Raw genomic sequence first — 25,960 nt, 5'->3', positions numbered from 1 at the left:
TCTTTCACACTTCTCCCTTCTACCACTAGAGGGTGATAAATTATTTGCTACAGCAGGGATCTGCCTCTTCAACTGGCTCCTCGTCAACACAGATCAGCAAAATGCACCACGGTACTTTGCAGACAAATGAAGTTTTGTCATGCAAAAATGTCATCATCCTCTGGTCTGTTGAAGGGGTTATTGTTCAGACTGTACCCATCTGAGGTTTTACAGGGTCTGTTGATGTCTCAGTGCTTTGATGGCAGAAGTGACATTCAGTGTTTTCAGTCTCTGTGCCCAGTGGTCAGCTTAGCAAGAGCCACAAAACAGACAAACATTATTGTCTCAGTTGCATCAAGGAATGCAAGTTGTGGCATTTTTCAAAGCATGCTGTTAGTGTGTCTGGATACATGCATGCAATGATTTATGGATCGGGGTTATGGCTTGTAATGTGATGTGGTTACAGTGTCAATGAAAGAGGATAATTTAGTTTTTTTTGGAGCAGATTATTGTTTCTATACATGGTGGCAAAATGTCTTACACTTCCTGAAAATGTAAATGCAAATGTCAAACACAGGGGAAGAGGAAAAGAATAAAAGAGGATAAAGGAGAAGCTGTCAGTTTGATAGGTTTGAAATATCATGGATGAGTGGGCATTACAACAAAGAGATATATAAAAAAAAAAAATCAGTAGGCAGACAGAGACAGACACAGGGAGAGACAGACTTAAATGAAAGAAGTGAAGCTTGGTTTGATTCTAACAATGACCAGGGCCAATAGGAAAAACCCTCCCAGTCTTGAGGAGGGAAGGGGTGGTGGGGATTCAAACTGAGGCAGGCTTTACAGTGAGTCGAACACTCTCAAAGACAGACTACAGGCAGTGTCCACAGCACTAAGATACGGGCTTACTGTGACGTAAACCTGGAGCTTTTCTCTTTAACCTGAAAACAAGAAGACGAGAAAGAGAGAGTCAGACAGAGAGAGAGGGAGTGAGACAGAGATACACATTTTCCAGGAAGATGGAAAACTGATCGTGTCCAAGACTTTGAATCTTTAGCAACGGGGGAAAAAAAAAAAACGGAGCAAGGACAAGCCTGAGGATACTACAGATTATGTTGCCATGGAAACCGAAACCTGGAAGCGGACGCAAGGACCACTGAAGGTGGACAACCATCCCTGACTGCATCCTCAACACATTACTGTCCCGCTGCGCACTGTGGTGAGAGGTACATAAACCATACTTTATGCTTGACTGAGATAACACTTATTTAACACTTAATCAAAAAAACACCCGTTCAACAGTTTTATAGCTTGAGAGCAACTTTCTAGGGATGTTTTGAAATGTCAACTACCGTAACAAAGAGCATGTTACAAATTCCAAATTAATGTTTCATTCAAGAAAGTTGTTGATGCAGGATGATACACGTGGACATACAGTATAAATTACCTCACTTCATTGGCTGAATTTTCCTTTTAAACAACAGGATTTCAAAATACAAAGAAAAATGCTTTCAAGATGGACATTCTTGGCAGTGTGTGTTAGGGAACAGTGATTATATATATATTTATGAAAGTAGCATATGTCATTTGGGGTTACTGAGAAAAGTGTAGCTCAGTGAGTGCTGCTTTGGGATATCCCACGTGAGTGTGAGACCGAGTGACTCAGTGAGTCCGTGAATGACTAAGCGCAGAACCATGTCACTCGAACAGCAGTAGTTGAACTGCTACTTAGTATTTCTGCCAGCACTGATGGTTTGATTTCCACTGGGGCCACCCATAATAAAAAATGTACGCCTTTAAGGTGAGGTATTTTGGATAAAAGTGTCTACTAAATGACTATAATTAGTGGCTCGAGGTTCCAGGGAATTAGTGTTGTGAGTGAGAGAATTAGTGAGTGATGACAGCGTGTTGTACAGAGAGTCTCAGTGAGATTAAGAGTCAGTTTAGTTTTTCCAGTGAATGTGAAAAACGAGAGAATGAGAGATAATGATGTTCATGTACATGAGGAAAATGTATTCTGTGTGTACAAAATAATCACTATTCTTTTTCTCTGTTCATGTGTACAGGTGTAGATCCTTGTTTGTGTGTGTGTGTGTGTGTGTGTTCACTTTTGTATCATTACTGTATTTGTGTGTAGTCATGTGTATGTTGATGTGTATCCAAGATGGTGTGTGAACACATATATGTGTGTGTGTGTGTGTTGTGTGTGTGTGTGTGTGTGTGTGTGTTGTGTGTGTGTGTGTCTACAGTATGCGTGCGGTGAATGGTAGAGAGTTTGCCTTCTGATCCTTCTTACAGCTCCGGTGACTGCACCACCTTGTACAGTCCGCTCTGATGTCAAAGAGGATTTAGCGCACAGACACATTACAGTTTCTTTAGCAACAGAAAACTCTGCACAGTAAGCTTCTAAAGATAGTAAAACTGGTATTTGATAGACACCTTAACAGCATTCTTAAGATGTGAAGTTTTACGCTTATACGCCCGACCAAGTACTAAGAAAACACTCAGGAAAGCGGATTAAAATGGCAGTGAAATGCTGCAGTCTGTCCTGCTGTGATTACTTTTTTTTTCAACCAACAGAACATTCACCTTGCTTGGGAGCGAAATATGGCTTAAAAAAGCCGACTTTAAACACTTTAACATGCTGTGGCCTGTCGTTGCGCCAGTCATTGCAAACTCATGCTGTGCAGCCAAACATTGTTCAAACCCACATTATTTTAAATTCTAGTGGGGATCCTAAACTTTCCAAAGACACCAAATGATGCTCAAGACGTCTAGAATATTTCTATTTGATTGAATGGTAAACCCATAAAAGACATGGAGTCTTGGTCTCGGATGTTTCATCCATAAAACTCATATCGCTTCAGTGAAGCACTGGAACAAGCTGATACAGAGTATAAATGTGATACTGTCAGAGCGTGTGAAATAAGGCCATTTTAGCAACCTTAAAGCTACTTAAGGGGAAACAAAATGACAAAGCTCTATGTTAAAGGATTAAATAAACTCCACTTTAAGTGTAAGTGGAAGGTGGCGTTAATCACTGCAGCTTCATAAGAAGTCTCATCCTGATCTGGAATGAGAAACGCTGTACTATCATAGCATCTCTAATTGCCCCTCATCCACCACTAAAGCACTTTATGTTGCCGAGGCGAAGGAGTTGCCGTACATACTTGCCAGTACTTAGCTTGGAAAGCATTATATCTGGGCTGCTAGTCATTATCAAGATGGATTGTGGTGACAAATGGCTGCCCAAACTGCCTAAAGCAGCCTCCTGGCAATGTTGGCATTAGACACATTTGCACAGAAAAGCCCCCGAAAGGAGCCCCCACCAACTCCCCAACTGTTAATGAGCCAACAGCCGAGCGTAGTTTGGGAAAATACAATCCGCAAATGCAGATAATGACATGGTTCCTCTTTGTGTAATTGGCTCCAAGTGAAAACATTTCATTTACCTCTTTCCCTCTTTCTCTCGCTCTCTATATCCTGTGTGTGTGTGTGTGTATGCTCGCATGTGTGTGGTCACGTATGGGTGTGTGCATACGTGCGTGTGTGTATGCGGCTGCCCGTGTGTGATTGAGGTTTGAGCTGCACGGTGAATTAAATGCAGTTCTACTGTAATTAACTGCACTTACCAGTCTGTGTATGAGACTTTCTGACGCACCAATAATTGAGGCATCAGGTTTTGTTTGTTTTAACCTGCCTTTGAAGACATGCTGGGAAGATGTTTCACAGGGTTTTGTGGAAGCACATCTGTGTGAACAAATTTCAAAGCCGTGACAGGACTTCTCGCTTCTTTTTTCAATTATTTAACAACTGAATATCTGAAATATTAAATATTTAGCAGTCAGGCTTTCCTTTGACAATTTTGTTTTTCATTTCAATTTGAGATTTGAAAAAAAAAAAAAAAAAGAAAAGACCCATTGTTGTGCAGACAGAAAACATTACCATGGTATTATAATGCCATTCTGAAAAACAAAACATAACAAGTTCCCACTGATGATAATAGCTGTTTTCAGGAAGGCTTGTGTCTAGCTCAGCAGTCTCTCTGGTATTTGTAATTTCATTATAGGTCTGAATTTTGGAACCAAGGTCTGCCACAGTTCAGCGAAGCATATCCCCCAAGTATTTGTGGTTCTGGTAAAACATAAAGCTGTGTTTGTGGACAATATTAGTGTTTAGCAGACAGAAAGGTCCGGTTCAGTTCTGTCTCAGCATTAACACACAAAACCACAGTCTCCTTCCGTCTGCGGGGCTCTGTGATGATTAGTGCTGTGCGTCAGGGAGACACACACAGATAGAGTGACAGAGAGAGACAGATGAGGAGAGAGAGAGAAATAAAGAGGCAAACAGCTTGTGGAGAGATATACAGTTAATGGAAGGAGGGCATATTCTCCACATGAAGCCCAAGTGAGGCTGGTTTTGTTTCCCAGTAGGTCATCTGTCCCAAACCTCACCATCTTCTCCCCCTTTCCTTCTATCTTCTATAACCTCAACCACTAACCACCCACCCATCCACCTCAGCGCTCCCCCCAAAGCCCCTGAATCCCTACCCCAAAACCGCAATTTGTCTTGCTGCAGAGATTGATGAAGATAGCTTGGCAGGGTCGGCACTATCATACTTAGGCCGGGTTTGGGAGTGGAGAGGTAGCGCGGCGGCTGACTGTATAGGCCATCCGTCATGCCCTATGTACACAGTCGGTCAGGTCATCCCTCCAGAGTCCCTGGGGCTTTTGCAGACTGTAGCTCTCCAAAGTTACAGGGCGCCTCTTTAAACGATGGATGGAGGGGAACAGAGAACAAGAGCCTGCCTGCACACAGAAGCATGTGGGGGGGGGGGGGGGGGGGTTATGTATTTAAATACATAGTCAGCAGGAATAAGACTAAAGACAAATGAGACTTTGTTGCACATGGAAGGTAGATCACTGGAAGATGGAATGGGGTCATGACTCCCTGATGCAGTAGGTGGTGGAAGAGCCCAGCGGGAGTCTTTGGTTTAGTTATTCTAACCGTATGATGGGTGTGGGGGTGTGTGTACTGGCTCGTGTGTGTACGCAAAAATGTGTACATACATGTCTGAGGTGCAGATATCTGAGAAGATGCTCTTGTGGTCCTCTTATTGAATTTCAAATTCAGAATGCATTTGTCTTCTGGACATCCGCATGGAAAACACCAAATATCAACAATAGACTTGACTATTGTTCTGATTTCTTGGCAGATGGTAGACAAAATCCAAAATCCACCTTCCTGCATAGGTTTGATTTCTTAATGAAGAAAAAAAAAAAAAATAGATTGAAGGGATCAGATTTCCATTAGAAAGCATTAAAAAGGAAAGTAGATCTTCTGCGTCAATGTAACTCCAACATTTCTCTTGATATCCTTTAGAAAAAGTCTAGTTAGAATTCATACTACATCTCAGCTTGATGGACAAACAGCTGCTGTCTAGCTTAGGGGCAAGTGCTGCCGGGACAGTGATATGTAGACTTGAGGGCTCATGCAGCTCGGACAGAGCTGCCATGACCCCAAGGTCAAGGGCAGAAAAAAGGGGGCAAAAAACAAAGTGGATTATGATAAAGTAATTTGTTCCATGTCAGAGTGAGTTGCAGGTCCAGGAAGAGAAGAAAGGGAACATACAAATTTGCACAGCAAAGAAGAGTCTGTGAATAGGAGCAGCCAATAGCCTTGAGGCCGTTTGGTTCTCTGTCAGGATTTCTGACTTGATGTCATGCAACGCTTGTCAGGAGCAACATCTGCTGAAAAGATGCTTGAGTGATGGTCAAAAATGTGCTGGCACAAATACTGACAGCATGCACACGGGTGGATACTCCATCCTAAATGGAGGAGAAATCATCTCTCTGGATCTCTTTGGTGCTAGCATGATACAGAAGACATGTCGATTATGGACACCACAGGTCATTCTCAGTTCAATTTGCTCCATAGTATATCACCAAAGAGTAGAAGAGTGGACTCCCAAAGGGTGCTGTAGAGTTCCCCAACTCTTCCCCTAATAACATGCAGATGGGCCTCTCTAATGCCTGTTTACATATCTGCGGCATAGTTCATGACTAAAGTAAGCAAAGCCCTAATTATTTTACCCGGCGACGGGACCAATAAAATCAACTTCCCCTTCTCGTTATGGGTGTTTAAGTGTATCCTTTGATGGCAGAGCTTTGTTTATTTTTGGAAGAGTTGCGTAGCCGAGAGGAAAGCAAATAGAAGTAATGACACAGAGATGCTGACAAATGGGGGCCCTGGTGATGGATTCATTTCCTCAATGATGCCTAGAAGGCTAGACTGCAAAGGTGGTTCAACATGAATGCACATTTACACAATTGCAAACTTGTTTGGCAATATTCATATCATATTAGCCATTGTATGACTGTTGTGTATCATCACATACCGCTTGAATTATTGTTACACCAGCCTCGGTGTTCTGTTCATGCGACAGCAGATGTTTTCCTCTGTTTGGGAACGTAATGCTTAGTAATGTGTCTCTTTCTTTTTGTAGAATGCTGTGGAGAATAACTATCCCAGTCATACTGGCTGGGGTGCTCTGCATCACTGCAGAGACCAAAAAGCCTCGGCCCCAGGGATCCATCCCATCCCCATACAAGACCAAAGGGAACCTGTCATCAGAGCGTCACCATCGGCTATTGCAGCAAAAACCAGAGGTGCTATCCTCCAGCCGAGAAGCCTTGGTGGTGACGGAGCGCCGCTACCTTCGCAGGGACTGGTGCAAGACCCAACCCCTCCGTCAGACCATCAGCGAGGAGGGCTGCCGCAGCCGCACTGTGGTCAACCGTTTTTGCTATGGCCAGTGCAACTCCTTCTATATCCCCCGCCATATGGGCCCCAGCTCAGCTCAGGGCCAGAATCGAGGCCAAGCCTCAGGATCTGGAAGGAAAAACCACAACAAGGCCCAGGAGCCGTTCCAGTCCTGCTCCTTCTGCAGGCCACACCGCATCACACAGCTCACAGTGCAGCTAGACTGCCCAGACCTGCAGCCCCCTTTCAGACACCGTAAGGTGCAGAGGGTCAAACAGTGTCGCTGCATGTCTGTGGATGTGAGCGGCCATGGGAAACTGTGAAGGAGGACTTTTAAAATTGAAAATGACATCTGAGAATTGTCAAAGGCAGATATTCGCAAACTTCGCCAAACAAAGACTGGCTTCAAGTTGAACTGCTCTGCATCATGTTTTACATATAATGGCTTGTCCCACAATAAAATGACATGAAACATGGAACTGGCATTAATTAAACTAAGGCCCAACATTGATTTAATCAGAGACTATGAGCCATATTGGCGAGCTGATGCTGTTTTAAGAGACTGATTCAAGTGGCCATGCAAGAGACACTGATGATGAAGCAGCCAATTTTCTTTCCTGTTATTTCACAAAGTTCATATCTACCTGCTTTTTGTACATTTGTTTCTAGATTCCTTTGTGATAAAGGAGATGAGAAAGTGCCTGAGTTTTAAACCCACAAAACACTATGGACTCCAGGAGAGACCATGCTGACAATGCATTGCCTTTTAGAAGCTAAACTGTTCCCTGTGACCCCATTAAAAAGTTTTTTGTAATACATGTTTTTCTGCAGGTGGATCTACAGTAATTACAGTCTGCCAGCATTGTTTTTAAAACTGACTGTTTAGAAGTATTGTATCTGTTATCCTGTATCTTTTCCTTAACTTATATGATGTCCCAAATGATACACAAGTTGATGTCAAGGACATGATTTCAAGAAACATGAAGCGACACAGCAATGACCAGTGGCATCCACCTGCTTGGACATAAGCCTGGCTGTATACTGTACATTTGCCACAAATATACTAGCCAGTAGAAAAACATACTGCAGCATGTGTAATGAGGGTGCAATGCAATATATACAGTATATATATATTTTATGTATTTGTGTAAGTATGTTTGTGAAAAATATATTAAATCTATTTCATACAAAATCACAGCGGTGTTTAGAGTACACGCAGTTCTGTACCACATGAGAGTTGGACAAGTGATACACAGAAAACAATCAGCAAAAACAGAATTACTATTAAAAATTAATGTAATTTCTTTTATTCAATAAATATATTTTTTCATGGTCAAGGGTATTCAATCAAAACATACTGTTGGTATTGCACATGAACATCACATCACATAATCCTATTGCTCAATTAGCAAATGGGATTTCACACACTCACATATAGTGGGAAAGGCAAAACTAACTGCATAGGATTTTGCTTCAAACACAGAGCAAGTCGACAATAAAACAATATTAGGTCTGTATTACAGCACATCATTTAAGGATGCATGGTCTTTTTGACTGAAAAAAACCCAAACATATTAAACCACCATAGAGGAAGTGCTCCATGTAAAACAAATGTAAAATTATCACAAGGTTCTGAAACACACTTGATGAAACTATTAAGAAAAGTAAACCTGTCATGTTCCGGCCTGTGTAAAACTGATTTTTCTTCTTTACATGTAACAATTAATTACAAATGATATGTCTTAAAAAATAAGCTCTGTACTACAGCACTCCTCTGACCACTCCACTGTGCGATAAGGCACTTTCTGTCTGGCAGGCAATCCCTACCTACCGCATACAAAGGTTATAAAATTCTAGGCTTTTCACAATTAAGGAAGATATAAAGAGGAAGTGTTCATGCCTTCCTAGTAAAGAAGGCCTGGGAATTGCACTAAAAAAGAAAATAGGCTACATATGGCTTATAAAATACAGAGAAAGCTTGGATATAGTGTTGCTACAAATTTCATTTTCTGGTAAATGACTCAACAACATTTAATCATCTCAGCTTAAGGACGTCTTTTAGTAGCAATATTTCATTTAATTATGCGAGTGCTATCAAAAGCTGGCTGAGAATGTAACATTACCATAATATCCACTTTGAACCAACTCATAATAAAAACAGTTCTAAATCAATTGAAAACAAATACTGGAAATAAGTAAATGTTTTAAAAATGACTGATGAGTCGTGTCAGATTGTACAAACAGTGCTTGTGCAACAGGCTTGATGATGATCATTTTCCATTCTCTGCTTCAGATCTTCTGACCCAGCTTTGCTTTCTGTGGAATAAAATAACAGGTCTGAGTTATTTACAGCTGGCAGTGCTGGCACTTATCTCAATATGTTGCTGCTGGAGCCAGGAGTGTTGTTTCTCCTACACCCTGACAAGTGTTTGTACGGAACAGAGTCTATTGGGTGAGGAGATAATGTGCACAAAGGGAAGAAAAAAGAAGATGGCAGGTAGCGCTGGAACTGAATTAACAAATAAAAGCACAGATGAGACCATAGAGTCAACTGTGATAAAAAAAAGTGCAAAGACGTACTATTCCAGTTGCATGTTTGGGTTTCACACTGTAGGAAGCCTTCTCCCTGGCCTGTTTGAAGCAGTCCTCAGCCATTTTGACCCTGAAAAAAAAAAAGATTAGTCATAACTATCAGTCATCCTGTGGAGACAGAGGAGCAAATAATTGGATGTACACACACTCACTCACTGCTGAAATTCACTCTTTTACCCTTAAAAATGAAAGACAGCACAAAAATCCCAGCCTGGACCGTCCAGACTATGGTCATGTGGTATTTGGACGCAGCGATCTCGGTTTGTCAAAGGGCCAATCCTCCTACTTTGAAGTGACTCACTCTAGTTTACTACTGCATGGAGCGAGCCAGCAGTGTCGGTACTCATTTGTGCTTTAAAAAGACAAATCATCAGCATGCTGGCAATGAGTGAGAACAGCAATTTACACTGACTGACATGCATTTTGCAGACATCCATTACATGGGTATTGTGTGTGCCAGCATGTCCAGCGCAGGTGAGGATTAATATCTATAGTTCCACTAGAGTCTCAAAGGAAAACCAGCAGACAGGGGTTGGGATGACGGCCTATGGCAAAGGGCAAAGAGTTAATGCTTTCAAATTTGTTTTTATTCTTTCCTACTGTATAAGCAAAGGCTGTTACATTTTGCTTTTCTTACAAATACATATCACAGTTCAATCTTCATTTGGCATAATGGACCAATTTGCTTTTTTGTTGACATATGCAACAGTATCTTTATATTCATCAAACCACTGGAAGCTAACTGGATGCTGCATGTGTTTTTTTCATTACTGGGGTGAAGACATAGATTTGGGTCATTTAACCTCTTTTCCCTTCATGAATTTAAATGAATCTGATAGGATCTTCAGTGAACACGAGATGTACTGCAGATTATTAATGGTTTGGGAACTTGCGCTTGGGGAAAATTATAAAAGTAGGAACATTGGTGTTTCTGTAATGACATTTGTAAAGGTCAGAGAGTGGTGTACCCTTCCAAAAGACAAAGACAAAAAGAATGAAGAGACCCTGATAACTAAAAGCATTTGATTTCGGGACAATAGGTCCAAGGTCCTGTCAGAAGAAGGTATCTGCATCAGTACAATGTCACATTCTGAAACAGGAAACTTGTGTCCGCATCACATTCTCACCGTTCCTGTAACATCAGTTTATTCTGCTTCTTCCAGTGGTCTTTGAAATCAGTGGAAAACTCATGCCAAATGGAGAAGAAAGTGTTGGGAGAGACCTCTTTCTCTCCTGCCTTGGGTTTAACTGAGAAGGACACGCTCAACTCCAAGAAGCTGAGGACAGAGAACAAAAACATTACTTCAAGGCCAAACTATTACACCATGAGATTACAGAAACCTACACCAATTGTTGTGAAACCTGGCAGTGCTACGCAAATATGCGAAATATGAAAGTTAATCTTGGAATAATATGCTTTTTTAGAGATTTAGTGGTAGAGTAGCATAAAAAACACAAATCAATGATGACTGCAGTTCAGAGGACAACCGTCCAAAAAAAATGCCATTACTGACACAAAAACAGCACAGTCACTCTGACAGATTAACTCTAAACCCTTAAGTAGAACTCTTATCCATCTCATAGAGAGTGTTTAGCTTCGTCACTCCTGTCCCTGGTGTGCACAGACCTCTATGTATATTTGTGTATAGAAACAAGCACATACTGCATATGAGTGTAAGCATGAGTGAGGTGATACGAAAGAAAAAAAGGTGCACAGCAACGGGACAAAGACAGATCCACCCAAAAAAAAAAAATCGTGCACATGGCAGGGGATGACACGTGTAAAAGTGTTAAATGTGGCGGCCATTTGCAGTGGATCAATACAGTGGACAGGTTGGGGTCTCTTTGTTTGGAGTGTGCTATAGGAACACATTCCAAGCCAGCAGTAACAGAAGCCTGGAGCCAAGGCTGTCTACTCTCGCTCCGCTTAGATAAACAACACAGACACCGCACAGGGGGCCTCCCGTCTACTGAAGGCCTGGCATGACGGCCTGCACCTTCCATGTAACCGAAGGAACCAGGAGTCCTAAATATTGACAAAGCAGCTTAGATTATATTTCTTTACTGCAGTGAGAATTTATCACTTCAAAACTTCAGGCCTGATCACTGCTGTGACACTTGAGAAAAGAGCAAATGTCACCCATGAAATGGAACAGAAGTAGCTGCATTTATATTGCAGGTGAAGACGCTTTAGGAAAATGTATAAGGGAAATGCTGATAAAGATCGAGAAAGTTCTTACATCTTCTGGGTCTCTTCCAGCTGCTTCTCCTGCGTTTCCAGTTCTGTTTTAGCTAAAGGAAAGTAAATGAAGGGACAAAAAGCAGTGTGTATTGGTAAATAAATGATTAAAACATTCCCTGCAGAAAACACATCTTTCACCCACAGTGTGACTTGTATATACGGGAGGATTCCACATGTCACCATTACTTAAACCAACAGTCATCTTCAAGGTCAGTGCTGTGCCACCAGGTTATTAAGTGTTGGATTGTCCACTGTTGCACAACTGACAAATGAGCAGTGCAGACTTCAGGACAAGTGCTTCTTTGTGCGGGGTTACTTCGAATGGAGACAGATGACTGTGTGTGTCTGTGTGTGTGTGTGTGTGTGTGTGCATGTTTGTGTGCCAGAGGCGTGAGAGTAAAAGAGAGACAGCGAGAGGGTAACAAAACGGGGAGTTGGACACCATGGTACACATTAGGAGATATTTCCAGCAGGCCGCAACACTTATCTCAGTGGGCCATCAGGATCATTTTGACTGCGTTATAAATTATGATATAAGAGAAGGGCAGTGAAACGTGACAGCCTCAGTCAGGAGAATGCCGCAAGTTACCACTTATCAAATTTCAGATTTAGGAGCAGATTTTTCAGCCCATTTTCAAATATATATATATATTTATATAAAAAAAGCTTTGGTAGAGTCAAACCAGCTCTGTTTTTTTGCAGGTCTTTATCTTCACTGTGCTGCTGGACAACTGACAAAAGGTTAGACAATACATTTTCCCTCACAGCTTCTCTGTCCCCTGAAGGTCAATAATCTGTAGCTGCTTTTGCCTTAAACTGTCAAATGACCAGAGAAGAACTACGGCCTCCTCACGGCTTTCCAAGGCAGATATGACAGAAGCTGGGACAGGGAATCTTTCCTGGCACAAATCTTGGGAATATCTGGTTGCTATGTGTAGTTACGACCAGCGCCACATCTGAAGATCCCAGACAAACCCGCTGAGACCAGCACTGTGCTTTACCATTCCACAGTGCTAAATCACTCAGGAGCCCACAGTCGTGTCTCCCTCTCTGCTGACGGCTCATAAATAAATGATGACATATTGATAAATAATATGAATGGGGCTTGCTAAAAGCATCTTACTATCAGGATTGTGTTCCATCCTTCGAGTGAAGATAATTTAAGATCCTACTTACCACTTACTATAACCCTGAACAGGAAGATCCCGTCGTGATGTAAAAGCTATTTCTAGAAACACTGAATATCAATCAAGGGAGATAAACCCTGACACTCTTAGATAAACCTTCCCCTGACACTGAATGAGGCAGTGTGAATTCAACATGATTAACTGTTTTCTTATCTACTTATCTTATTGTGATTATATGAAGACAATGTGGTATTGGGGGGGTTGAGATGAATAAACTGATAAAAATTGTATTTACAACAAAATAAACAGTGAAATATTTCAGGATTATTTAAGGATTGTTATTGCAACAACATCATCATGTGGTTCAACATGATAAAGATCAACATGTCTATTTAATATGCGATTCTGCCAAATTGTGGCGCACATAAACATGAAAACGATTAAAAGTCGGATGCTTAACCACATCGGCGTAGATGACGTGACGTCCTAGGCGGCAGAGTAGTAGTTGGTAGAAAAGGGAGGTGAGTTTGACAGCAGTCCTCCTAATCTCTATGTCCATCAGAAACAGATTATCACATGGCCAGTGCTCTCTTGCAAGTCACAGTGACTCCATCAAAGGCCTGCATGCATGAGAATTTGTGAAGCGAGCGGGGAAAATCGAGCTAGACCAAACAGCCGAGCTCCAACAAGTCCGCTCCCACTGTTATTCTGTGGTTAGTTTCATGGTCAGAAAATAAACAAAAGCGGTTTAAACTGTGGAGCCAGAAACAGTTTAACCCCAGGCTTTTTAGAAATTACAGAAATAACAAAAATAAGACATTTGGCTGTTGTTCTTTTTTCACCGCCGCAGTGGAGGAACCCCAAGAATCCCGTCTGGAGCCTTCTGAGTCACATGTCCATGTTACGGTGCTTACATTCTGCTCTCAGAGGGAAAAACCTCGTCATTTGCATCAAAGAGAGAGCTCCCATATTTCTCTCAAACACAGAGAGAAAGGAAAAGAGAGGGGGAGATGTGGAAATGGGAGACATGCTTTCATCTGCAGACTTCCTTTAAAATGGACAGTGAGCATTACCGCGGAAGAACACATGCTATATATTATACTCTCATTTGAATACAAAAGCAGTTGGTGAGAGGCCTGTGAGCTGGGTCCTTCAGAAAGATTGGACACAGTCAAGTGAATGTAGTCAGGGTCAAAGCCAATGCGACAGAAAGAACGGCATTTGGCTTGTTATGTAAAAACAAGCATAACAAACTATGTCTTACACCTTTGAAGTGGACCACAATATCCCAATATTGTTGTAGATGTCAGATTATGGAGATAAAAGCATGACTGTTTAACATCTGGTGGACATGACAGATAAACACAACTACATTTTCAGTGGATTTTGCCGTAACAATATCTAGAACAAAAATGTAGTACAAGCTGTTAGCCTCCTTTAGAATAGAAGATGTGTTTTCTGTCTTTGCTCTAATGTTGTGTACAGCAGACCATTAACCATGCTAGCAATGGTTGGTAGCAAAAGGATGGCAATGACGGTAGTGCCATCGTCCAGTTTATGACCAAACACCTGCAAAACTAATGACATTCCCATCATCCTCAGCTGTACTTTGTGTTTAGTGCTACTGCTAAACTACACACTAAACTAAGATGGTGAACGTGGTGAACATTAACATGCATGTCATTGTGAGCATGTTAGCGTGCTGAAATACACATTCAGCTCAAAGCACTGGTATGCCTACAGCCTCACAGGGCTGTATGCTCTTGGTCTTGTTGGAATAAAGTGCAGTGGAAGCCAGGTTGCTCCTCATTAACAATAAATTCATCATCATCATTTTAATAGCCCTTTTAGTAAACATCATACTGCGAAGGGTTTGATTCGATTTGATTTCCTAATAGGAGTGCATTAGGCCGAGCAGGAAACAGGGTGCTTCTTATCTCTCTGTTATTCCTCTGACAGAAGAAAAAGAACAAACCTCGTTATTTGACGGGCAAAGGAGACTAATGTTGTAAAAACACAGGAGCCAAGGAAAAAATTTAAACAGCAGAAATACAGGCAAATATATGACAAACAAATGTCAAAAGTACAAAGTGAAAGGGGTCAGGTGCTGAACAAGTCAGTTTTGTTCCAGCCTCTCTGGCATCCAGCTCTCTTCCCTGCAGTCAATTTGCTAGGCTTCATGAAAAGTTCACGTTCGGCCATCCTGGATCTTCCTTTGAGGGAGAGCAAGATGTACTCTTTTATAAGGTAGAGATCGAGATAAACGAGCCAGCTACCAAGTGCAGTCATAATCCGTCAAAGCAGATAGGCAAACTTGAAACAATGGCCGTGAGTTATTCAATACACACTGGAATAAACACACGTCCCTATGGAAACAACACTGACTGAACCCTTGTGTGCGTATATCACCCAGAAAACAGCATGAAACAGATTTGGAAGTGTGTCTGCAGACATAGAAGACCTACATCATTCTGATTGATGAGCTGCTTCACATGCTCTCACACCACAGAGGAATTTTCAGCTTAGGTATACCAAGGGTATACAGGCACAGGGTGCCTTTTTTAACCTCTTGCATGATGGCAACACAGATGAGCAAACCATATGTTCACACAGACTGACCATCACCTGTTTCATCATATTTAAAAGGATAAAGCCGTTGATACTCTTAATTTTTTTGTTATTATAGAATCTGATGAAAAGTCCAAGACTAATAATGCATTAGTCTGATTATCAATACTTTCCTATTCTATTGAACATATAAATCTTGCAAACATATACTTTCAATAGACAAGAGGTTATAATATGGCCTGTGCCGGGGCTAGCTGGTGAGCGTGCTAACTTCAGTTGAAGAAAAGATGTGATAGAGACACGAGTTAACATTGTGGCAAAGCAACACTGTGGTTCGCTGATGTGTTTTCATTAGTTCTGGAGCTCATGGCTGAGAGCAATAAGATATATCAAGCTTAGGCTAAGCCAAATTCATTGTTGCATGGGATTTCCATGGGATTTGTTGACAAGATGAAAAGAATATCACTCGTTGATCAGACTGTTGAAAGTCTTATTAATCATCTGTTCCAGCTGATTTGCAAAAGAGACTCACCTTGGCTAAGAAATGTGTACATCTTGTCCTTAAAAGGTTGCAGGTTCTCTTCAGAGGACAATTTGCAAACTTTCCCCATCTCAGTGGAGCATGCTGAAATAACAAGAGATGATCATGATGAGAAATGATCAGAGCGATAGAGCAATATTGTGTTGTAATTACAAACTCTACAGTACACTTCACCCTGGTTGAGCTCACTGTGATAAATCTCTGCTGAATTTCTGCTGAATATGTGTCGGCAAAGACATAATGACCCATAATGACTAACAAGGCACCCGCAGGAACCAGGAAGGCCTGCGCTCTGATCCCGAGAGAAACTTATCGTCACGCTCTATCTGCAAACATAACGGATACACAAACTCAGCTCAAGGCCTTAGAGGTGGAGAGGCCGAGAGACGCTTAAGGGAACGGGAAGGTCGGGACTAGGCAAATGGTAATTTATAGACCATATGGTGCCTCAACCTAAAAGTTACACAGTGAGCTCTCTCCACTGAGCTGCTTGCTGATGTCCTTCAGGCCAGCCAAGGCCATTTCTGCGCCTCCTACTTATCAGAACCTCCCTCTGGGAACTGTCATCGAAGCCCATGTCTGTTAGAGCGCTCAGCTGGCTCTGCTAGGTAATGAAGAGGTCTGCAGGTACAGCATGTGATGATGTATTTATGCACGGACAGCATGTGCCACCGTCACTGGGGTCGAAGCAGACGCAAGTCTATTTCCCCAGCGAGCAACTCCATCTTTATGAATTGCAAATAATGAACAGCCTAAAGAACCATTATGGCAGAGGAAAAACAATATTTGGCAACACGGATCAGGCACCTGATTGGTTTAGCAGCAAAGATACATAAAACATGATAAAGAACAGACCGGGTTTGGGGAATTGTCGATCGAGCTGCAAGCGCACATACATACTTACACAAGTGCACATATATGTTTGCACAAAAACACACAGTCATTTTTTACCACCTGTTGGCACTTCAATCCTTGGAAAGTGTTCTGAGTGCCGAGTGACTTGAGACGGAGTAATGAAAGAGAGTATTTCCCAGTTGCCTCATTCATTAGGACTCTTTTTCATCCAACCAACCTGTTTGGCTTGTCAAGCATAATTCACTTTCCACACTTTCATCCTGAGGTCTTGATATGCAGTAACACAGCACATTCATTCTTGTGCCTCATTTATATTTTTACAAATTTTAGATAATTAATATGTTATATGTGAAATACCAAATGCAATGTATTAAGTCCCTACATGCGATAATACTGTCACCATGTGATTCATTTTATAGTGTTTTGACTTAAGTGCGAGATTACATAAATGTAATCATAGCTAAATGGAAATTCTGTCTCCAAACTCTTTGGCTTGTGAAACCCACTAAAAATCTTTTTTTTTTTTCCCCCAAAGTTGATGGTTAGTGGCGATGATAAAAAGTTTTAGTGAATAATAACAATAATTTATTCATGACATAAACACTGGTTAGTAGGAAGGGCATCATGGAAAGTTATGTAATTCATGCACCACATGTATTGGGAACTGATTAAACAACTGATTGATGAATGAATGAAGGAAAAAATTTATGAATTAAAGAGTCAAAGAGTCAGCCATTAACTACATCAGTTCATCCATGACTCATACTTAGGACACCTAGGGCAAAGTGATGACGCACAACATGCAAAAGAGAGATGCAGGGATATTCTGAAATTCTCATTGTTGTGTGTTGTACATTTGTGGCTTGCAGGGTCAGTGAGGTGATTCAGAGCTCGAGGAGAGCCTCTTCCAGTTCAGTGAATAGCTGATGAACCTTTAACAGTGTGCGCAGGTAGTGGAAGTTCCCTGACCTTGCCCCGATATATTTTGATCTCTATTTCATGAGGACAGTAAAGGCACGCCAGGTCCAACAGGAGTCTACATCTGACAAGTCACATCTGCTTCTGGTTAGCTCGTCTGTACGACAAACAGATGCTATCTCTCTGTTGACCCGCCTCTACGATCCACACATGACCATAGCTGGTCAGGTTTGGGAAATTATTTTCCATTGTACTAGGAGATATGTGCATGGATTAATACATAATTTATTACTCCATAAACTGCCATGTGATGGTATTTTAAACACGATATGACACTGCCATAATTTGCTGGTTATGGCGTGGCCAATTTAGTACCTAATATGCTTGTTGTAAATATGCTGTTTAAAGGTTTTGGATGTGCTCAAACAGAAGGAAAGCTGTGGAATGTAAGTTGACGACCATACCATTGAGGTCTTTCCTCAGTTTGCGCAAATCTCTTTGAAAGTCCTCAAACTTCATCTGGGAGGCCTGGAAAAGGTCCTGGGGCTCGGGCAGAGGGTAGACACACGTTTCTCTGCCAGCATCCTGGTAAAACACAACATACATTCATGCACAAAAAAAAACAAAAAAAACACACACCAACGTCAAAGACAATCTTACTCAAATGGGAGAGGGCCTCTCTAGTATATACTGTACACACCAGGCCAGATTGAAATAAATGTCTCCAGAGACCTACATGCACTTATTAGCAGTCCAAACATCCCAGAGAAGATATGGCTGAAACTACAGCAGATAACGACCATTAAGCTTGGTGCAGAAAGTACACTGCAATTCTCTCCATCAGAGTTACTACAAGGCCATTATGAGTGCTAGAGTCATGTCATGCAGGTTGATTTTGGCAGGCAGCACTCTACTGAGTTCATCTCATCTGGAGAACCTAATTATTTACACTAGTGCTCCTTTGGATGCTGTGCCAATGAACAGGCTGCAGGTTTGAATGAAGCCAGACCAAAGCAGAGCAAGAGAAGGAGATGAAGAGTGAAAGACAGAAAGAGAATTATAAGAGAGAGCCAGAGAAGGAGAGAGATTTGTTTCTGCCGTAAACGAGGAAAGGGAAAATAAATAATTTGATAAAGGATAAGCCATGGTATCCTCTGGCAAGAGAGGAGATGAAAAGAGAGCTCTGGAAGGATTTCTAAGCAAATCAGACTAAAACAGAAAAGTGATTCAAATAAACAGGAACCAAAACATACCTCATCAAAGTGCCTTAGATAGTAAGCAACAATGTAGGACAAAAGACTCTTGGAGTTATCCTGAAAGAAAGAAAAAGATCCAAATAAATAAACCAAAACCCCTTTATTTATTAATTTAATCATTTTGGAGCAGGACGTTTTAATTTGTGTGGGGCAAACAAGAATAAGGACAGCGGTCTTAGAAGTTGGGGATAAATCATGACATTGGTGGAGCAATACAACAAAACACAACTGTGCTGGGCTGGCTGTCATAACTCAGAGTTGGTGGAAAGTTTGATGTTCTTTATGGATACCTTACTCGGTTCACCACCACAAAAACACAAACCACTCTGTCCTTATATGGCTGTGCCAAGGGTACACTGAGCCCGTTGCGATATTGAATAAGAACAGTAAACAGAATGGCCTCTCCACTAAATCTGAACAGCTATGGTCCTCATGTTTGGCAGCAATGACGGTCCCTTTTAGCTCCTGGACTCACCACCTATTTTCTAGTGTAATGCTTTACTGCAGAATAAAGCTGTGTGGGTGCACAAAAATTACATGAGTTTATCTCTTTATTTTACTCATTTTACACATATATACACTTCCCGTTTGTTTGAGAATAACACTTCATTTAGAGTCTGTTCCTGTAGTGTGAGTGATGTTTGCTTTTACTCCTGGAACACGCAGACTCACACTGCTCTTAACGTCCTTCAGTTTTGGCAGGATGTCCAAGGAGAAGCCGTCGGCCTGCCCTCGAGACCGATTGCCTCCGTTCATGAAGTTGCCGAAAGCCAGCACCAGGCCAAGCACCTGCAATACACACTGACCACTCTGGAGAGACTGGTGCACACACAAATACATGCACAAACAGATGAGATGAAGACATGAAAGTTAAACTGAGTGACAGTAAAGAAAATTAAACGAGAGAGGTCAGTGGCTCACCTTGCATACTCTCTGAAGGATTTCTACTTTGCGGAGGACTGAGGTGATACATTCATGGAAAGTTGACTGAAACAGGATGCAGAACACCCGTTCGGAGAAGTTGGGGATTTGGGATAGCTGGAATAGAAACCTGATGGAGGGACAGGATCAGTCACTATAACACATCTGTTTAATGACTTGTAATGAATTTGGTTCAGAAGGTACACTTGGCTCTTACTGTTCAGGCTTGTCCAGTGGCTTGGCATCCTCCTTGTCTTTGGATGATTTAATATGTTTCTTAATGCTATCCATCTCATCATCTTGAGCTCTCTGTAAGATGAAAACGCAAATTTATTCTAGCAGGAAATAGGTAGGTAATAGTTATGTGAAACCCACGTACTTAATAAAAATGCATGCAATGCCATGTTATTCATTTATTTATTTTACTTAAATCAAGGTTTTGTAATTTTAAGACCAAAATTGATCCAAGCATTGGTATTATAGAAAGTTTGTAAATGTATATACTGTATACTGGGTGCTATTAAATAAATACTTAGATAGTCTAGATAAAACTTATTTTTTGCTAGTGAAGATCATGTGATACGATCGACAGCTCCAGAACACTTACTAAATGGACCTTGAGGTAATGTTGTTTTTTCAATTGCGGTTTTCAAGGTCAAGAATGAAGCTTGAACTTTTTCTTTCAAGCCAACATGGACGAGAAGTCTAGAACATCTACGATTCCACGAAAACTGGCAAACTCCATCTGCTGATGAAGATCATGCGATGTGATCAAAAGCTCCAGAGCCCCTAATGAGGTGGGTTTGTTTTTCTTTTATTTCTTTGTTGACAAACGTTAGCTCAAGTGTAAAAGAATTCTCAAATTGTGCCGTTTAGTACATAAACTGGTACCGTATGCCAGCCTATACAATATAAGTTTCATAAATGCTAAAGAGCTGCTTTCAGTCAGACTACATTCCTGACTATTACCCTGCTGTCAGGCTCTGGACCACAGTTTTATACAAGGTGGTTTAAAAAAGCAGGCCAGAAATGCCCCTTCGTTTCACAAGAGGCAAAAACAATAGATGTTAATGTGTCTCACGCAGACGGGCAAAACAATAAAACCATCCCCAGGAAGAGAATGTAAACTCTCTCCCAGTCCCTCCAGAGCCCATAGACCCCCTAAGTCTGAGTCTCAGCAGTCTGGTCTCTCCCTCTGTTTCTCTCCATCTTTCTCTCTGGGGTTTAGCCTCAGCATGGATCCTTGGAAAACATCAAACACCAGCATCAAACGGACTGAGGGCCCGATTAGTATTCTACACACCGCCGCCTTCTGTCGACGAGGGCAAGCTCTCCTTCGCCTTCTCTCGAGATGTTTTCAAGTGTAAATATATTTAACACAAAGCAGATCCTTTTCAAAGGGCAGCAGCAGAGCCCAGCAGTGTTTGGTGTAATTGGGGACAAGTAGGCATTAGCGTGTGATCTTTGAATTGCTAGGGCATGTTGCAGCGGTTGTTAGCATGAGAAATACAGTCCCATGTGGAATATCAAATGCAAAGGAAAGTAGGATGATATTTGTGATGCCAGAACTCCAGAAGTAGCCAAGTGGTATTCATTAGCCAGGTTTCTAGCACAGGGCTAAACAGAGCCAGCCGGGGCTTAATCATTATTTATGTCACTCATTTTTCAATGAAATGTCATTTATGAGACTCTTTGTACACTGACCTGCCAAACAATAGCCCCTAAATGACAAATTGCATCATGTAATAAACATGTAAATATATATTTAGACTTAAAAAAAAAAAAAAAATTGTATGAGGTGATCATTTGTTGTGTTAAAATTCGTAGGAGGGACTATGACTCTAACTGACCTCCATGACATTTAGCTACTTTCAGCTGAAAGGAGTCTGAACTTCAACTTCAGACAACTATAGTCTGGGCCCAGATTATGGCTTGTGATATTAGAGGGGAGGGAGTGGTGTCCCACTATCACTGTGACCCCTTTAATGGCAGTGGCTTATTGTTCAAAGAACAGGAGTGGCTGTAATCCGCAGCTCATAGACTGAGCGACTCTGTCCCCGCCTGTGTGTGTGTTTCTGTCTCCGTGTACATATACAGTACGGTTTGTGCACATTTGTATGGGTCAACATGTTTGTTTGTGAGCATGTTTGTGTGTGTGAGAAGAAAGAAAATGAGAGAGAGCAGTGTGTGATCTAGCTCCTAGCACAGTGAGTGAGGGTGTAACCATTAGAAGCCCCTCGCATTCCTCAAGACAGGCTGACTGTGCTGCCAACTGTGGTTTAGGGGGCTAGAGACCCACAGACAGGATGGAGTCTCGCAATACAAAAGAGAAACAATTTGGCTCCTCAACCCAATAACATAGCCTTAGGCCATAAGGGGGAGAAGGAGAGAGGGGGAGAGGGAGAGGGCTTGAAGTCTTGGGGTGAGTGGAGAGGTTAGAAGACTTTTGATCCTCAGTTATGACACATTGGTTCATAACTACAGCTTGTCTCAAGCCTCAGTCTCATTCCCATGATCAACATTATTAATATGCCTCTGGCAGCCAAAGGTCCAGGCCTCTCCTGTGTAGTTGTGCCAAAAAGCAATTCACAGGAATTTCACAGCATCTTAAAACTGTATCACAGTTGAAATGTGGAAAACATGCCCGTTTTCATGTTTCATTCTTTACTGACCTGACTTCGAACGGGTCCTGAACCGTTTCCACTGGGCGGGGAAGGTTTTCTATCAGTGAAAGTTGATGAATATGTATTTACTATATACAGGGAGCCCTTCATAGCCAAAATGGAGACATATTGGAAAATAGTGATGACAGCTCTGTAATTCTTTCTATGCTAATATTATACGACACAATGTGGTGATTTCACTTGGCAAAGCTCAGTGTAGTATCTCTTTCTCTTTTTTAAAACAGACCAGCCCTTTCAAGAGAAGCTCTGTGACACAAACACTGGTGTTTCTCAACTACCATTTCCTTTGCACAGGGGAATTATGAAAATGGAATCAATCACATCCAGTGTGAAAAAAAAGAAGATGTTTACTATGGAAAAGTGTTGGTCCCCTCCCAGCTCCAGCAGACAGACCTATACAGGACTGACTCTGCTGTCAAACAGCACACATACCCGTCCGGTTTGTGGCTCGCCTGTTTGTTTTGGTATCTAATGCACACTTCCTTTAGTTCACCCTTTCAAGTGGAACATGGAATAAGACCTCCAGATAGAGAAACGTGTTCACAGAGAGGTGGCATCTCTGACTGACTTGCTTTAAATGAGATATTCTAATTTAATTAAAAAGTGGATTTTCCCCCACCTAGACTGTATACAAAAGTTCAGCTTTTGATAATCTTGGAAAGGTAGCTTGTGATGGATAGCAGTTGGTGTTTTGTGGTTTACCCTCAGTCAAGCGCCAAATAAAACAACACTAAACAGCTGATGAATGATTTTCTGCCATTTTGTTGATAACACAGCTTGTTGAGTCTTCTTAAGTTTCATTCTTTAATAAAATGATTGCCTGTTATTCATATATGGCATGAAATGTGTAACCATAAATCATTCTATTTCTCACAAGCAAACTGTTCCAAAATAATACTTTTACAGCAAACCACAGAGGAAAAGAAAGAAGAAAAAGCTACGGTTTTCCAAGACTGAATGCAGCAGTCAAGATCAGCCTGAGCTGTCAGTGGTGTTACTTTGTACTGGGCTTGTTGCTCAACACTGTGTATTTATATGATTCAGCATTGGCAGGAAAGTCCAGAAATGAATTTAGTTTGGGATATTGTCTTTTCACTGGTCTATTGACTTTACTGAAACCACTGTCCACATGAGACTTCATCATCCCCCCTTCAAAGTCAAAAATTTGCAAGATTTAAAAAATGTTTATTACTGTTGTAACCATAAAGACATAGCTCCAATTCCAAGTAGTGCTAAAGCATGTTGTTCTACTCACATTTTCATAAAGGGCATGCAGTGTCTCCAGATCAACCACGGTGTTGTCCATATTTAGGACGGCTGTGGATGGAAGGAGAGGATGACATGGTTAATGTTAATGTTAACGCTAAAGCATGTCATGACATTTCTCGGTTACCTTTAACACCGTTAACAAGTCAGAAATCAAACCAGCACAGACAGGGCTTCACTCTCACAACCTCTAGATTACAACATTTTACGTTGGCTGTAAAAACAATCACAAACAGTGACAGAAGACCTTTTCAAGTGTGAGTGTTTTTTGCTAAGGCTGAAAGCGGCATGAAACAAGGGCAGAAATTCTCCCTCCATGGCCCACATGAAGCATCATGAGCCGTTTGCTGCGAGTTACGTACTCATCAGCTCTCATCACGATCGCATGTAAGGGGCCACAAACTAAAACATAAATAGGGAGGTCTTAGAAATCTGTCAAAGGTACAAAGATCTGTGTTTGAACTCCTGTGTTTGAATTCCTGGTGTCGCCTTTTTGTCTCGGCGCGAGGACCTGGCGCCCGCGAGCATTAATCCTTTGAAAGTAAATGTTTAAAGACAAACAGAGCCCGGGGGTCTGCGGTGTTGAGGCTGAGGTGTTGCTGTACGCAGTCACCCAGTGAAGCACTCGACACCTATATATGTATTTCACTCTGCTGTGGGTGTCCAAATTACTCACATTGTTTTGATCTGCTGATTTGCTGTTGAGATACACTCGTGCACAATGTTCACTTTGCATCACATCTTATGCCTTGACACTGAATATGATTGGACTTCATATAAGCTTTTCACCAACACAAGAAACAAGAATATGAAAGATCAAGAGAAAAACTAAATTAGAAAAAGGGGAAAAAGCCTGAAGTGGCTGTTGTATAGATCCAGTCACTTCCGTGTCATGTTTTTAGCTTTGATATTGCTTTCTCTCTGTATGTATTCCTGTAACCTTTTTAATCTCTTCACTTTCGAGCCACAAGGCAAATCCACTCCTACTTTCCCAGTTCTTTGCTGTCACTCTCTAAACTCTTCACACTGTCTCCTCTTCCAAAGCCACCACAGAAATAACTTCCTTTCCCTCCGACTCTCCCTTTTTCTGTTTCTCGCACTCTTCTCTTGTAACCATTTGGTTTTCATTACTATCTGAACCAGAGTCTGGCTGGCTGGTTTGATTGGAGACGGGTTTTAAAAGACACGGGAGAAAGCCGTATCATCACTCTGACACAGACCTCTTATGACCATAAGCCAGACCCATCTGCCTGGGTCTACCCCGACTATACCACATTCAACCCCAGCATGGCGCCAGCAACCACCATCTAATACTGTGACTGGCGCTCCAAACCCTCACAGGAAGCAGACACCGCACGGAAGTGTCCTATGAAACATGCAGAGTGTCGGCCAAGTCTTGAGAACAAACAACAACAGCTGTGAGGAACAGAAAAATGTGTTGACTTCTCACTGAGCAATCGCGCTGTCATAGAACAGACACAATCTGAATCAGTGATTCAGAAGTTGTTTTTCAAGTCAGAGATATATCCAAGGGATGAGGGCTTTACTAGTCGACTTCTTCATCATGGAATCAAGAGGAAATATAATGATTCACAATAATTATAACGTTCTGATGAATGAATCTTCTTGAGTAAACAAATTGTACTTGGATTCTTTAATCATCGTAAACCTCTGATGGCACAAGGGAACATGAGATCTTTTTAGGAAATGGAAAACACTAGCATTGCTAATATGTCTTTTGAGTTTTCTTCATTATGTGAAACAATGAATTTTCTATGGCTATAATCATTTGCCTAATATATGTCTAAAAATCCTTAAATTAAAATCCATGACAAAGTAAATAAAAAACACTTTCTAGGGTTATTTTGCTTGTGCAGGGCAGTTGGAATCCTACTGCTCTGAGGAACAACTAGCACATATACTGAGAGATATCTTTTCTCTGATCTGGCTCTCCATGATATACTGAAGTTTCCAATCAGGGCTAATTATGTACTATGGCTAAAACTGTCCTAACATAGGAGATGAATGACAGTGCTGATGAGAGTGGCCCTCGCTTGGCCTCCCACTCTGACCTGAGATGGATGCGACCAAAGACTGAAACATAGAACAGTTAAAATTCAGTCCACAAGATGCTTTGAAGATACTTCTAATGAAATAGCAGCACACAGTCACTGTTTATTGCTGTGCAAGTGTACAATATGTACCAGCCATGGTTTCTGTGGTGCACATTTATTTTGATGTAACCTACC

At 41.5% G+C, this 25,960-nt stretch overlaps 2 protein-coding genes across 2 annotated transcripts in view; one reads left to right on the top strand and one right to left on the bottom strand.

Annotated features, from left to right (window-relative positions):
• The first annotated feature begins 71 nt into the window (after positions 1-71).
• LOC130181007 (gremlin-2-like) lies at positions 72-7,954 on the top strand. The gene is made up of 2 exons (XM_056394732.1): positions 72-1,205; positions 6,485-7,954. The coding sequence occupies exon 2, from the start codon at positions 6,486-6,488 to the stop codon at positions 7,062-7,064; it is 579 nt and encodes a 192-aa protein (XP_056250707.1). The 5' UTR covers positions 72-1,205; position 6,485; the 3' UTR covers positions 7,065-7,954.
• A 78-nt stretch (positions 7,955-8,032) lies between these two features.
• The window catches only part of fmn2a (formin 2a), a 35,672-nt gene continuing 17,744 nt past the window's right edge, over positions 8,033-25,960 (bottom strand). The window contains exons 7-17 of the mRNA XM_056394723.1: positions 23,701-23,762; positions 19,979-20,070; positions 19,762-19,891; positions 19,513-19,659; positions 18,838-18,897; positions 18,049-18,169; positions 15,803-15,895; positions 11,574-11,625; positions 10,461-10,610; positions 9,322-9,403; positions 8,033-9,057 (exon numbers count right to left, since the gene is read on the bottom strand). Of these exons, the coding sequence (XP_056250698.1) occupies positions 9,031-9,057; positions 9,322-9,403; positions 10,461-10,610; positions 11,574-11,625; positions 15,803-15,895; positions 18,049-18,169; positions 18,838-18,897; positions 19,513-19,659; positions 19,762-19,891; positions 19,979-20,070; positions 23,701-23,762 (1,016 nt within the window). The 3' untranslated portion in view covers positions 8,033-9,030. The remainder of the gene's footprint in view (positions 9,058-9,321; positions 9,404-10,460; positions 10,611-11,573; positions 11,626-15,802; positions 15,896-18,048; positions 18,170-18,837; positions 18,898-19,512; positions 19,660-19,761; positions 19,892-19,978; positions 20,071-23,700; positions 23,763-25,960) is intronic.

Source organism: Seriola aureovittata, chromosome 14 (genome assembly GCF_021018895.1).
Source record: "Seriola aureovittata isolate HTS-2021-v1 ecotype China chromosome 14, ASM2101889v1, whole genome shotgun sequence".
NCBI lineage: Eukaryota > Metazoa > Chordata > Actinopteri > Carangiformes > Carangidae > Seriola > Seriola aureovittata.
The sequence above is the reverse complement of the archived record's forward strand: the minus strand, read 5'-3'. Positions and strand labels throughout refer to the sequence as shown.